Source organism: Mustela putorius, unplaced genomic scaffold (assembly GCF_011764305.1).
Source record: "Mustela putorius furo isolate JIRA1106 unplaced genomic scaffold, ASM1176430v1.1 tig00003850_pilon_pilon_pilon, whole genome shotgun sequence".
Classification (NCBI taxonomy): domain Eukaryota; kingdom Metazoa; phylum Chordata; class Mammalia; order Carnivora; family Mustelidae; genus Mustela; species Mustela putorius.
In genome coordinates, this window is record NW_025422002.1 from 10406258 (window position 1) to 10419170 (window position 12913).

At 41.8% G+C, this 12913-nt stretch overlaps 1 protein-coding gene across 6 annotated transcripts in view; it reads left to right on the forward strand.

Annotated features, from left to right (window-relative positions):
• The window catches only part of FANCD2 (FA complementation group D2), a 59202-nt gene that overhangs the window by 43273 nt on the left and 3016 nt on the right, over positions 1-12913 (forward strand). For 5 of the 6 annotated variants that reach the window (XM_004738506.3, XM_004738505.3, XM_004738507.3 and 2 more), the window contains 10 exons: positions 1903-2013; positions 3144-3274; positions 4334-4427; positions 5849-5971; positions 6759-6852; positions 7517-7588; positions 8497-8535; positions 9984-10058; positions 11221-11295; positions 12273-12419. In XM_004738506.3, coding sequence (XP_004738563.1) covers positions 1903-2013; positions 3144-3274; positions 4334-4427; positions 5849-5971; positions 6759-6852; positions 7517-7588; positions 8497-8535; positions 9984-10058; positions 11221-11295; positions 12273-12419 — 961 coding nt within the window. The remainder of the gene's footprint in view (positions 1-1902; positions 2014-3143; positions 3275-4333; positions 4428-5848; positions 5972-6758; positions 6853-7516; positions 7589-8496; positions 8536-9983; positions 10059-11220; positions 11296-12272; positions 12420-12913) is intronic. The other variant, XM_013054486.2, reaches the window with a different exon arrangement.

Sequence of the window (12913 nt, forward strand, 5' to 3'; positions counted from 1 at the left end):
ATCAGATGCCTCATCAAGGAGATATATGGATGGCATGTAAAGATGTTCAGTAGTGTTAGTTATTAAGGAATTCCCAAGTTAAAATTACAACATGGCTAAATTATGAAGACTTACCTTACCATATTGGTGAGAACATGGAACACCTGAAACTGTCACGTGCTGCTGATGGACATGTAAAATGGTACACCTACTTTTGAAACAGTTTAGCAGTTCCTTAAAAAGTGAGACATACACCTAACATACAACACAGCCATTCTACTCCTATGTATTTACTCAACAGAAATGAAAGCATATGTCTATACAAAATTTGTGCACAAATGTTAATAACAGCTTTATTTGTAATAGCCCCAAACTAGAAACAAATGTCCATCAACTAGTAAATGGATAAACAAATTTTCATATGGTGGAATACTACACACAACAACATGGATGAAGAAAAGAATTACACTGAATAGAAAGCAAGACCATAAGAGTACGTAGCATTTGATTCCATTTATATAGAATCCTAGGAAAAAGCATATAATCTATTACTGACAATGAAAACAGATCAGTGATTGCCTCTCACTGAGTAGGAGGATGGAGTGAAGGATGGATTTCAAAGGAATATAAGGAAATTCCTGGGGGTAATAGGTATGTTCATTATTTTCTTCACAGTGATGATTTCATGGGTTTATATATGTAACCTGATCAAACTGATCAACTTTTTAATATGTGCAGTTCATTGTATATCAATTCTGTCTCAATAAAGCTGTTCCCCAGGACGCCTGGGTGGCTCAGTGGGTTGGGGCCTCTGCCTTCAGCTCGGGTCATGATCTCAGGGTCCTGGGATTGAGCACACGTCGGGCTCTGCTCAGCGGGGAGCCTGCTTCCCCCATCTCTCTCTGCCTGCCTCTCTGCCTACTTGTGATCTCTCTCTCTCTGTCAAATAAATAAATAAAATATTTATTTTTTTTGAATATTTTATTTATTTATTTGACAAAGATTACAAGCGGGCAGAGAGAGAAGGAAGCAGGCTCCCCGCTGAGCAGAGAGCCTGACTTGGGACTTGATCCCAGGACCCCGGGATCATGACCTGAGCCAAAGGCAGAGGCCCCAACCCACTGAGCCACCCAGGTGTCCCTAAATAAAATCTTTAAAAAAATAAATAAAGCTGTTCCCCCATCACACCCCCCAAAATCCTGACCTATCATACACCTCAGAATACATTTGTTGAAAGGCAGAAGGACTACCACTGGTGATTGGAGATGTTTCTACAGGAGTAGAAAATCTAGGGGCTCAAAGAGTTTGAATGTTGTACAGAAAAACAATTCTAGAGTGTTATAATCAGAGGCAAGGTTTAATGAAATCAGTGTTTTAGGAAAATCCTTTCGGCAGCAGTGTGCTGGACAGATTGGAAAGGATGCAGAAAGACAAGTCAAAAGGTGTCTCAGTGATCCATATATGTGTGATGATGCTAAGGGCCTGGGTTAGAGTGACTGCCTGAGCTTGGGAAGGAAGGGACAGTGGGAAAGAGATCTGAAGATAGAATCGCCAAGACTTAAGGAAGAAGGAGTAAGTGTTTTATTGAGCACCTTCTATGGAATCAGTACTGATTTAACAATTGATGAAGTTACTTCTGGTTTTTCTGGGGAGGAAGGCTGAGATGTCTCTAAAATGTTGCAAATGAAGGAGAGTTTTTATTCCCTGAAAATAAACCTAGGGAGGACTGTTAGGCCCTTAAGGAAAGACTATTTCAGGTGCCCTTCACCTTGCAGTGTGTTACTGAGTTGGTTACCTGGGCACTTCCAGTGCTGTAGTTCTCCTTTTGCCTCCATTGACTTATAAGGAGGCAGGGATCCTCACATGCTGTCTAGCAATCTTTCTAAAACTAAGCTCAACCATTTTACCTTGACTTTCCCTTAGGAGTGGATTTTTTCAGCCTGAAAATCATAATTTACTGTACTCAGCTCTTGAGGTCCTTACAAACCGATTGAAGCAAGGAGAGCCTGACCAGTCCTTGGAGGAATTGCTCAGGTAGGTCAGACTACATATTCCAGAGTGTTGTCCCAAAAAACTGAAACAAGATTAGCAAAATTTCTTGGAAATCACTTGGGTGTCTCTCAGTAGTAGTGAGGGAAATTGATGTTTTCAGCTCCTTTTCCTCAATCATATGAGCTTTTTCATCTATGTATTCCAATAAATCCTGAGACATTAGAAACTGTTGAATAAATCCTACTAAATCTTTGGCATTCTGCCTCCTGTAAAGTTGGCCTTTTCGGGTAATGATGTCAAAAACACTAATGACCTGTAGTTGACTCCTGATTATCTGGAAACCTACTGTCTCTCAATAAAATCAGGTAATTAGGTAGCAGTAGTTACCACTGATTTCCTCCCCATCTTAAAAGAAGAGGAGCCTAGGCTGAGGGCAAGGCAGTGGAAGAGGGAGGTGAGAAGGAAATCTAAGAGGCATAGCTTCCAGCCTCCTGTCCCAGCTTCAACCAGAGTAATTTCATCTTTCTTTCTCCTTCTCGTCACTATCTCTGGGTCTGCAGTTAATGCTTATCATCCCTGCCTATAGGGCAGGACCTTATTTCTTTTTAGATAAAGTGCTTTTAAATTTGTTTGACCTCCTTCCCACAGTCAATCAGGGGGGTACACTCTAGTTTTATTTTAGCTACAGTTCTGGATTAATTTTGACTCCCTATCTCCCATTATTTCAGTGCATTGAAAGCTGACCATATGTGGTACACTTATTAAAAGCTCTGCTTTCTCTGTCTTATAGTTTCCTTTCATTTGTCCCTATAAACCTAGAATTTAAACTTTATTCTCATTGTGTTGCCTTAGGCTTTAAGAGCAAATAATTTGTCCAGGGTTGCTTGTGTAAGCATGGTGTAAACTCTTCTTTGGGTATCTTGGTGTTCATGACCCCTTTCAGGCCAGCATTCCAGACCCTGGGCTCTGTTCTGCCCTGGCTTTCGTCATACAAGGCTACAGTGTCTATCATGGTCTTGATAGAAGGTGGCCACAAAAACACCTGAAAATGTGGAGAATTCTGGTTAGACCAATAAATACACAAGTGAACTTAGACAACTCATGTATTTACACATATCTATAATACTTGTCATATCTTTATTTTTTTCTCTTCTTTCTTGTCTCCTTTACAGACAGAGCTTCAATTACTTGCAGAATTTCTCTCACAGCATTCCAAGTTTCCAGTGTGCTCTTTATCTCATCAGACTTCTGATGGTCATTTTGGAGAAATCTACAGCTCCTGCTCAGAACAAAGAAAAAATTGGTGATGGGCCCAGATCCTCTTTTTAATTTTTTCTTCATGAATAGGATTAATAACTAACTCAAGCTTATAAAATTAGGGCTTCCTAGGACCTTGTATATTTTATATGTAAAACCCCCCATAACTGTGGATGTGCCCTTTTGCTATATCAAAAGGACATTTTCCCAAAAAGGAGCTATGACTGATCTCTGCTGATACTGCTTAGTCTGAGTTTGGTTAGTTCACTTGTCTAGCTAATTTTCTGTTTGGCTTCTGTTAATTCATGTCCTTTTTCATAAATTATCTGAGACATTTGTCAAAAAGAGACACAAACTGCTAGGTTAGTAAAATGGGAGAAAGGAGAAATCAAGATTTGATTAAGTATAAAGAAAGGTTGGGCCCAGTTCCTGATCTTTTTCTTTTTTCTTAAAGGATTTTATTTATTTGAGAGAGAGACAGAGATGGGGGATAGAGTGTGAACTTGGAGGAGAAGGAGAGCCCAAGGCAGGGCTCAATCCCAGGACCCTGGGATCACGACCTGAGCTGAAGGCAGATGCTTAACCGACTGAGCCACCTACACACCCCTTCTGATCTTTTTCTTTAACTACTTTTTGTCATAGCTCTTTGAATGCAACTGACTAATTATATATCCTAATTGACAGCACACACAGAAAGCAAGAAGAAAATGTAAAACAAACCTTTTATTATTTCCTGTTGATTAAAAGGGGAGAATTTGGTATGACTCTTTAAGATGAGCATGGCTTATTGATCTGCCCAGGAGGAACAAGATTGGTTTTCCTAATGCCCAGCAGTGTGTGTCTGTTCAGTTCATGTTTATGTGTTTGTTAGGGCAGGGTGAGATTGTAGGATGCATTGTGTCCTAGACAAACGCATTTATTTCTGGTAGAGGGAACCAGTAGAGCAGGAACCCATGATAGGTTTTTTCAAATTGTCAGACTAGGAACTTCAGAGTAAATATAAAAAAAAAATCCTTTTGCTCATTAATCATCCCCCGAGAACCTGAAAAACAAGAGTATAGTCAATTTTCCATGCATGAGAGGTATTTGTCTTATTTCTCAACAGCTTCATTGGCCAAACAGTTCCTCTGTCGGGTGTGGCCAAGTGGGGAGAAAGAGAAGAATAGCATCCCTACTGAACAGCTCCATACTTTGCTCAGGTGAGAGGCTCAGTTTCTTTCCATGAACCAAATAGTCCATTTTGCCACTGTTGGGATCTCTCACATGGTCAAAGACTGAGAAATTGCTATGGTTAAGGGGAACTTGGAAACAAAGAAGTAGGTTTGAAATAAACAAAAGCTGTATCATGCTATACACCTGAAACTAATATAATGTGGTATGTTAATTATACTTGAGTAGAAAAATGGAATAAATAAAAATTTTTTTAAAGATTTTATTTATTTATTTGACAGAGAGAGATCACAAGTAGGCAGAGAGGCAGGCAGAGAGAGGAAGGGAAGCAGGCTGAGCAGAGAGCCTGACGCAGGGCTCAATCCCAGGACACTGGGATCATGACCTGAGCCGAAGGCAGAGGCTTTAACCCACTGAGCCACCCAGGTGCCCCGGAATAAATTAATAAATTAACAGAATTTGTAATATGTGGATCATAGACCCTCTGGTTCTATTTTATTTTTTAAAATTTTACTTATTTGACAGAACACAAGAAGGGGGAAAAACAGAGGGAGAGGGAGAAGCAGACTTCCCACTGAGCAGGGAGCCTGATGTGGGACTTGATCCCAGGACCCCAGGATTATGACTGGAGCCGAAGGCAGACGCTTGACCACCTGAGCCACCCAGGAGCCCCACTGGTTTTATTTTATACTGTCAGTTAGTTCCTGACTAGCTGGAGGAAGTGGAGGAGTCTGCTGTTGTGTTTTGCCTTGTTAGAGTTATGTAATTATTTGTTACCTACTATATATCCAAGACTCATCCATCACTTCCAAAGTGTCAAACTATATATTCAATTGAAACATCATTTCCTTTACCTCCTGATAATTACCTGGAATCTTCATTTTATTAAAAATAAATTGCAATAGGGGCACCTGGGTGGCTCAGTTAGTCAAACGTCTGCCTTAGGCTCAGATCATGATCCCAGGGTCCTGGGGTCAAGCCCCTCATGGGGCTCCCTGCTTAGCTGGCAGTCTCCTCCTCTCCCTCTGCCCCTTCCCCTGCTCATGCTCTCTCTCTCTCTGTCTCTCTCAAATATATAAAATCTTTTTTAAAAATTTTTAAAATAAACACTAGTAGTTTTTTTAAAGCTAAAGCCTAAGGAAACTGGGTGGCTCAGGTGGTTAAGCGACCAACTCATTATTTCAGCTCAGGTCGTGATCTCAGGGTAATGAGACTGAGTCCCGTGTCAGGCTCCATGCTCAGTGCAGAGTCTGCTTGGGATTCTCTTCTCTCTCTCCTGCTGCTCCTCCTGCTTGCATGGGCACACCTACACATGCTATCTCTAAATAAATAAAATCTTTAAAATAATAAATAGATAGATAAAGCAAAGTACTTGGTAATATGTCAAGAAAGAATTCTTGATTTTGGAATTCTGTAACATATATTTATATTCCTGTGGCTCTCAATGCAGCATTTACCTGCAGCATACAAACAGTGTTCTGAAGGCCATAGAGGAGATTGCTGGAATTGGTGTCCCAGAACTGATCAATTCTCCTAAAGATGCATCTTCTTCCACATTCCCTACCCTGAACAGGTAAGGGAGTTCTCTCCTCCAGTTTTTCCCCTAATTAGAATAGAATCACATTGTCCAATATATGTAGTTTCCAAATAACTACCTCACCCTTCATCAAATTCTGATGCAGATGGTAGAGACAGTCATTCCTTCAACACATAGAATGTCTTCTGTGCATTCTTTTTAAGGGGCTCTCAGCCAGCCCATGTGAAAGGACCTTAGTGAGGCTTGAATTTTCAGTAGAGTCTTCAAAGACAAAGAAGATTTAGTCACCAAACATTTCATGTTAGTATTTTCATCCTTTCGAAGTGAGACTATTATTGTAACCGTCTTGGGATAAAGTAATGGTTGTATCTGGTCATGCACATCTCAGTGGGTTTTGTCTCATACAAAGTCTATAAAGTACCTTCAACATTCCCCATGTTATTGAACCCTTTGAGTGATTCTGTGAGGTGGGTGTCATTATCTCTGTTGTACTCATGAGGAAAATGAGCATTAGAGGGGAACTTACTCAGACTTACACAGACAGTACGTATGGAATTAGGAACTTGAACTTGGATCTTCTTACTGCCACCTCACAGCTCTCCCATGCCACTACATGGTCTCCCCTCATAAAGTTAATTCCATTGTTTGACAGGTCATTTTCTTGGGCTCCTTTATGAATCCTTTCCACTCCCCCACCCTTTAACAGTGGACCCTAGTGAAAGGGAATTCTGAGAGGTGGAGAAGGAAATGACTTCTAGTTTCTTGACTTTCTTGGAAGTTCTTTCTAACCAGTCATCATTGTATAAACGTGTATGTCTTCTAGGCACACCTTTGTCATTTTCTTCCGTGTGATGATGGCTGAACTAGAAAAGACAGTAAAGGGTCTTCAGGCTGGTACCGCAGCAGACTCACAACAGGTGGGTCAGATACTCCCACCACAAGAGGTAGACCTGGTTACTAGGAAGCCACTGCATCTTTTATTTCTTGGGTCAGAGTTTCTTCTAAGCTACTTCCTTTGAGTTAGAGAGATTGAGAATTCTTTTTCAAAGAGTTCCTGGTTTAATTTCTTTTTGTTCCAGTTTGAGGGAGGATTGGACTCTATATTTCCTGGCTACTGCCCAGGGGAAGGCTCAGACTGCTCCATAAGTCCTAGCTCTGGAAAAAATGTCTTTGGTTGCAGCCTCCCATGCCCAGCAGTTTTCTGCTTGTGAGCTGGCATGAGGGGAGCAGGCTTATTTAAGATGCTGTGCTACTGCCTGCTAACCAGGACTGAGCTAGACTGCTGAGAGCATAGGGATCAGAGAGGCCACAGGGATCCAATCACCAGCAGGTATGTTGCAGAGGCTTTTTCCTACTTGTCAGTTACTGACGAGGAGTCCTCTTTAGAAACTCTCTATAAGGTACCCTGTGCAGGCCTTAGAACCATCTTGTGGGTTACACTGGTAGCATCTCATTGAGAGAATAATTGGCTTAAATTAATCTTTGAATAGCTATGTAATCTAGGACCCATATATTAGTGGAAATACAGTAAGAGAAGTACTTGGCTGGTTCAGAAGTACCTGTATATTTGGTTGCCCCCAGATTCATGAGGAGAAGCTCCTCTACTGGAATATGGCTGTTCGAGACTTCAGTATCCTCATCAACCTAATAAAGGTGAGTGAGTGTGTAGCCTCCTTGACCCACCTCGCCAGCTAAATACAGAAACCGAGAAGGGTCCTGGCTTCCAAAATGGACTCTCCCTGCTCGTTTCCCCTCCCTTCCTTGGGGGACCTGTTCTCACTTGTCTTCTTTCCTTGACCCTCAGCCCATCCTGGATAACCCCTTCTATCCCTAGGTGGTATCTTTTTCCTTCTCTTCCTTTCTCCATCCGTGTCTGTGCCACAATACTATTTAATGGCTCTCACCTTGTCTTGGGTCCTCTGTGACCCAAGCACATTCCCACTCTTTCTTCCAACCCTGAATGCCTTCTTTATCCCTCAAACACACACTGTACTCTAACCCAATCCATGATTTTGCTAGGCTATTCTCCCAGCTCAGAATATCATTCTCTTTCCTTTCCACCTCTCATCCATCTTCCTTAAGGCTTCACATCAAGGTTTGGACTTCTATAATGCCATCTTCTTTTTTCTTTTTTTTAAGGTTTTATTTATTTATTTATTTATTTATTTAATTGAGAGAGTGAGAGAGAGCATGAGAAGGGAGGAGGTCACAGAGAGAAGCAGACTCCTCGCTAAGCTGGGAGCCCTATGTGGGACTTGATCCAGGACCCCAGGATCATGACTTAACCAACTGAGCCACCCAGGCACCCTATAATGCCATCTTCTTAATACCCTGTTAGAATCAATTTCTTACTCTTCTTTGCTTCCCTAATTCCTTTTTTTTGAACCTCAGTGATAGTGATTACTTTATTTTGTTTCATAATTAATTTATTTGTTGACATGCCTGCTTCATTTTAGAATTCTCTATGACACCAAGAGCTGTACTGTGCACAATGGGGAAGAGGCTGGGGGTGCTGAAAGGAGCAGACCTCAGCTTTGGTTTCTTATCTTTTGTGTCTCCAGGTATTTGATAGCCGTCCTGTTCTACATGTATGTTTGAAGGTGAGAGGTTGACCTGGTCCTCTTTAGTATCTATTCTTCTGTGGATCTTTCTACAAATGGCCTCAGCTGAAAGGGGTTGCTTAATACTTTGCCCTACAAGCCAGAGTTTTCAGAATCAGTGTTAACAGGTGGTCGTTTAAAAAAGATAGTGGATATATTTTTTTCCCACACTGGTGGGATGACTAGTGTGGGAAAACTTTTCCTCTGAGTCTGAAAACTTTTGGTCTGAGTCTGAGAACTATGGGGAGTTGCTTCGGGACAGCTGACTTCAGGAGCAGTAGTCACTCGTTGCCATTCCTTCCCAGGCAAGAGGGAGGAAGGAGTGGTAGGTGATTCCTCTTTTTATTATTTTACTTTATTTTATTTATTTATATATTTTTAAAATGTTTACTTTTTAAATATTTTTTAAGATTTATTTATTGGACAGAGAGAGATCACAAGTAGGAAGAGAGGCAGACGGGGGCAGGGGAAGCAGGCTCCCCGCCGAGCAGAGAGCCCAATGCAGGGCTCCATCCCAGGACCCTGAGATCATGACCTGAGCTGAAGGCAGAGGCTTAACCCACTGAGCCACCCAGGAACCCCTATTTTATTTATTTTTAAAGATTTATTTGAGAGCGAGAAAGAGCATGCACACACGCAGGGTGGAAGGGCAGAGGGAAAGGGAGAGAGTTTTAACTAGACCCCACTCTGAGTGTGGGGCCTGATGCAGGGTTCGAGCTCATGACCCTGAGATCATGAGCTGAACTGAAATCAAGATTTGAGATTTGGATGCTTACCTGACTGTGCTACCCAGGCACCCCTGATTCCTCTTTTTAAAGCCCATGGCTGGCCTCATGAATGTGGAAGCTGGTATCCCAATAATCTCCCAACTTCTCTCCCAAAGAGAGAGTCCAGATTAGGCCTAGATTTGATGTTGGGTTAGGAGTTAGGGTATGTTGTGAGGAGAATGTGTCTTTCGATCTCCTTATGGTTCCTTCAAGTAGATGGCTCCCCGTCTTGTTACCCCTGGCTCCTCTCTTCTTTACTCCACCCTGGAAGATGAGTGAGTAGGGGTAGTGATTTACCTGATTAGTAAATTTGGCAGTTGGTTATATGCTTCCTCAGCTCTACACAGTTTTTCCTTTGGGAAGTAAGTGGTTCTCTGACAGCTGGTCCACCTGTTTTCTATGCCCCCTTTCTTATAGTGAGCAAGGTCTCTGCCCATTGGCTCTGTCTAGGGTAGAAAAGTCTGCCTAACTCTGAGGTTTAGTTAACAGGCCCATTTAGTTTTTGCATTAAGCTTACGTTCTCCAAATTAACCTTTTGGACTCTTCCCAATTTATTTCTTATATATATAAATAAGAAAAGAAAACTCCGGGGCTGGGTGATGCTCTGCTTCCTGAGGTAGGAGCCCTTCATGTGAAAGACCTCAGTAGAGGTCATCACCAGTTGTCTCTCCTCTTCTTCAGTATGGGCGCCTCTTTGTGGAAGCATTTCTGAAGCAGTGTATGCCGCTCCTCGACTTCAGTTTTAGAAAACACCGGGTAAGAACTGAGCTCATAGAAGAAAGATGTGCTCTGTACAGTTACTTAGAAGATCTATCCATAGTGGCTTATAGGCTAGGAGTGTGGGCAATTCCCTTGCCCAGGTTCTGGGCCACAATTCTACTCTGGCTCCTTTGGTCCACTTCCCCTATCACCAGAGATGCCCATAGTGGACTGAATATTCCAAAGTAGGCTGAACTTCAGATACACTCTGATTAAACCCACCCTTCTACTTCTATATGGGATCTGAGGGTTGTCACTCCTTTTAGCTGGATTTTGTTGTCTTGTTACACTCCCAGGACCTCACATATCAGCATGTCATTTGCTTATTTCTTTGCACTTATCTAGGTCTACCCTCAGGAATAATAACAACAATAATAATAATCATGCCATTTGTGTCATAAACTCTTTGCTATTTTAATGGGTAGTCTTTTTTAACATGCAGAATTTTTTTTTAAGATTTTTTTTTATAAAGATTTTATTTATTTGACAGAGAGATCACAAGTAGGCAAGAGAGGCAGGCAGAGAGAGAGAGGGAGGCAGTCTCCCTGCTGAGCAGAAAGCCCGATGCAGGGCTTGATCCCAGGACCCTGAGATCATGACCTGAGCTGAAGGCAGAGGCTTAACCCAATGAGCCACCCAGGTGCCCCTAAAGATTTTATTTATTCATTAGAGAGAGCACGAGCAGGGGGAGTGGCAGGGAGAGATGAAGAGGGAGAAGCCGACTCCCCACTGAGCAGGGAGCCTGATGCAGGGCTTGATCCCAGGACTCTGAGATCATGACTTGAGCCAAAGTCAGATGCTTAACTGACTGAGCCACCAGGTGCTCCTGTAATAGGTAGTCTAGAGAGGTTTTTTTGGCCAAGTGAGATCCAGGGTTATAGTAGTAAAATAAAATAAAGATAGAAACAAAGGTGATGATTTCTTACACATATTTAGCAAGTTTGCAAGACAGTCTCACAGTGTTTGTTGGTGCTGGTTCCTCATAATCTAGAAAGAGAAAGGGGGGGATAACTAGTTAGCCCTAGCTTCGAGGGCCAAATTGAGATGATTGCTAATACACAGTTGGAACTTATGGAGTTTATCCTCTTTGGAGCGCTTGGTTGCATCTAAGATGAAATGAGAGCATTTAATATGGCATTTGTAATATGGTTGGTTGTAGGAGGATGTTCTGAGCTTACTGGAAACCTTCCAGCTGGATACGAGGCTGCTTCATCACCTGTGTGGGCATTCCAAGGTAAGAAGGAAAGTAGGTCATGGCACCAGCCCACCTGTTGGCTTAATCTGCTGTGTGATTAGGAGATCTACAGGCTCCAGTTCCTTCTCCTTTTTAACCCTTCTTTAGTCTTTGTTTTTGAGACCATCTGTCTAAAGGCAGTTTAATTCAGAGTGGTCAGATCCTTAGTTGCTAGTTGAAATTGGGCAGTCATGTAGAGGGCAGTTTCTGCATCTAAAGTTTGACTCAAACTCCGTACCACTCTTTCCTCTAAAGCTTCTCTTTGGTGAGAGAGAGAGAGAATGTTGGTGGACGTGTTGCTTCTATAAAGTACTCTGGGTGGGAGGAATATTATGTAAGTGATGAATCTCTGCTAGAGACAAGAGGTGGTTCTAAAACCAGCCATATTCAAAGCTTTTCAGCTGTACTATTTACTTGTCAAGGAACACATCTGTCTCTTGTGAGAACATTTTACCATTAGAGGATTTTTCCACTTAAAGCCTACAGTTGAACCGTTGTCACTTTTTGTCTGAAGAAACACAGAACCATAGAGCTCTGTAGTCATGGGCAAACCAAAGTCTTTCTCAGTCCAGTTTCTATTGCTCTCTTCCTCCCCAGTTCTAACTTTAGAAGTTGCTAAACAGGGGAATTTTAAGAACCCCTAGCTAAATAGGGATACTCTGTTGTTTAATATCAGTATAATACATTTTCAAGAATATTTCATGTAAATTCATTGATAATTGGTCAAGAAGAGGTTATGAAGGACCTAAGGTGTTGGTCATATGTTCTCTAGACTCTTTTATCTTGAAGGAGAGCTTCCATTCTCTTCAGAGTATTCTGCCAAACTACTATTCAATGGAACAGGTCTCAGGCCTATACTGGGAGGACTTATGCTCTTATTCAGTGTTCAGGATATCAGGGAACTCAGAAGTTTCTATATAGGAATGTGAAAGCATAATGATAAATCCAGATGAGTTGGTGCATTTGTTTCCATTTAGATTCACCAGGACACGAAACTCACCAAACATGTGCCCTTGCTCAAAAAGACCCTGGAGCTTTTAGTTTGCAGAGTGAAAGCCATGCTTATCTTCAACAATTGCAGGGAGGCTTTCTGGCTGGGCAACCTCAAAAATCGGGACTTGCAGGTAAGCCTAGGGCCCAGCCCAAGATAATCTATTCCCACTCTCTGTGAGAGCATCAGAAGTATGTCAAGGAGGTCAGCTAAGCCTTGTTCTCTCTAAAAGACTGCCTTTCTCTTAAGGCTGTGGCCATTTAGCTCTTAAAATTAGGTCTTAGTCATGGGTCTTAGTCATGCTTCTGGTCTTAGTCATGGGTTCTACCCCTCCTCCTAGCCATACCACTATAACAACAAGGCCTCAGAGATAGAAGAGGCAGATCAATAAAACCTCTCTCCTTGGCCAGAGTGGGCTCCTGCTGTAAGTACTACTGAGGGTAGATTCATAATAACATTTGTTTATGTGGACAGACTTTTTAAAAAATTATTTTGGGTCTTTTCTGAAACACTCTGTCTTATTTCTGAAATTATTCTCTGCCTAATTTTAACAAATAAACATTTCTAAGGTCCTTGAACTGTCTGGCTAAAATCTTCTATGGCTTAGAATACTGCTTTGGAGTTTTA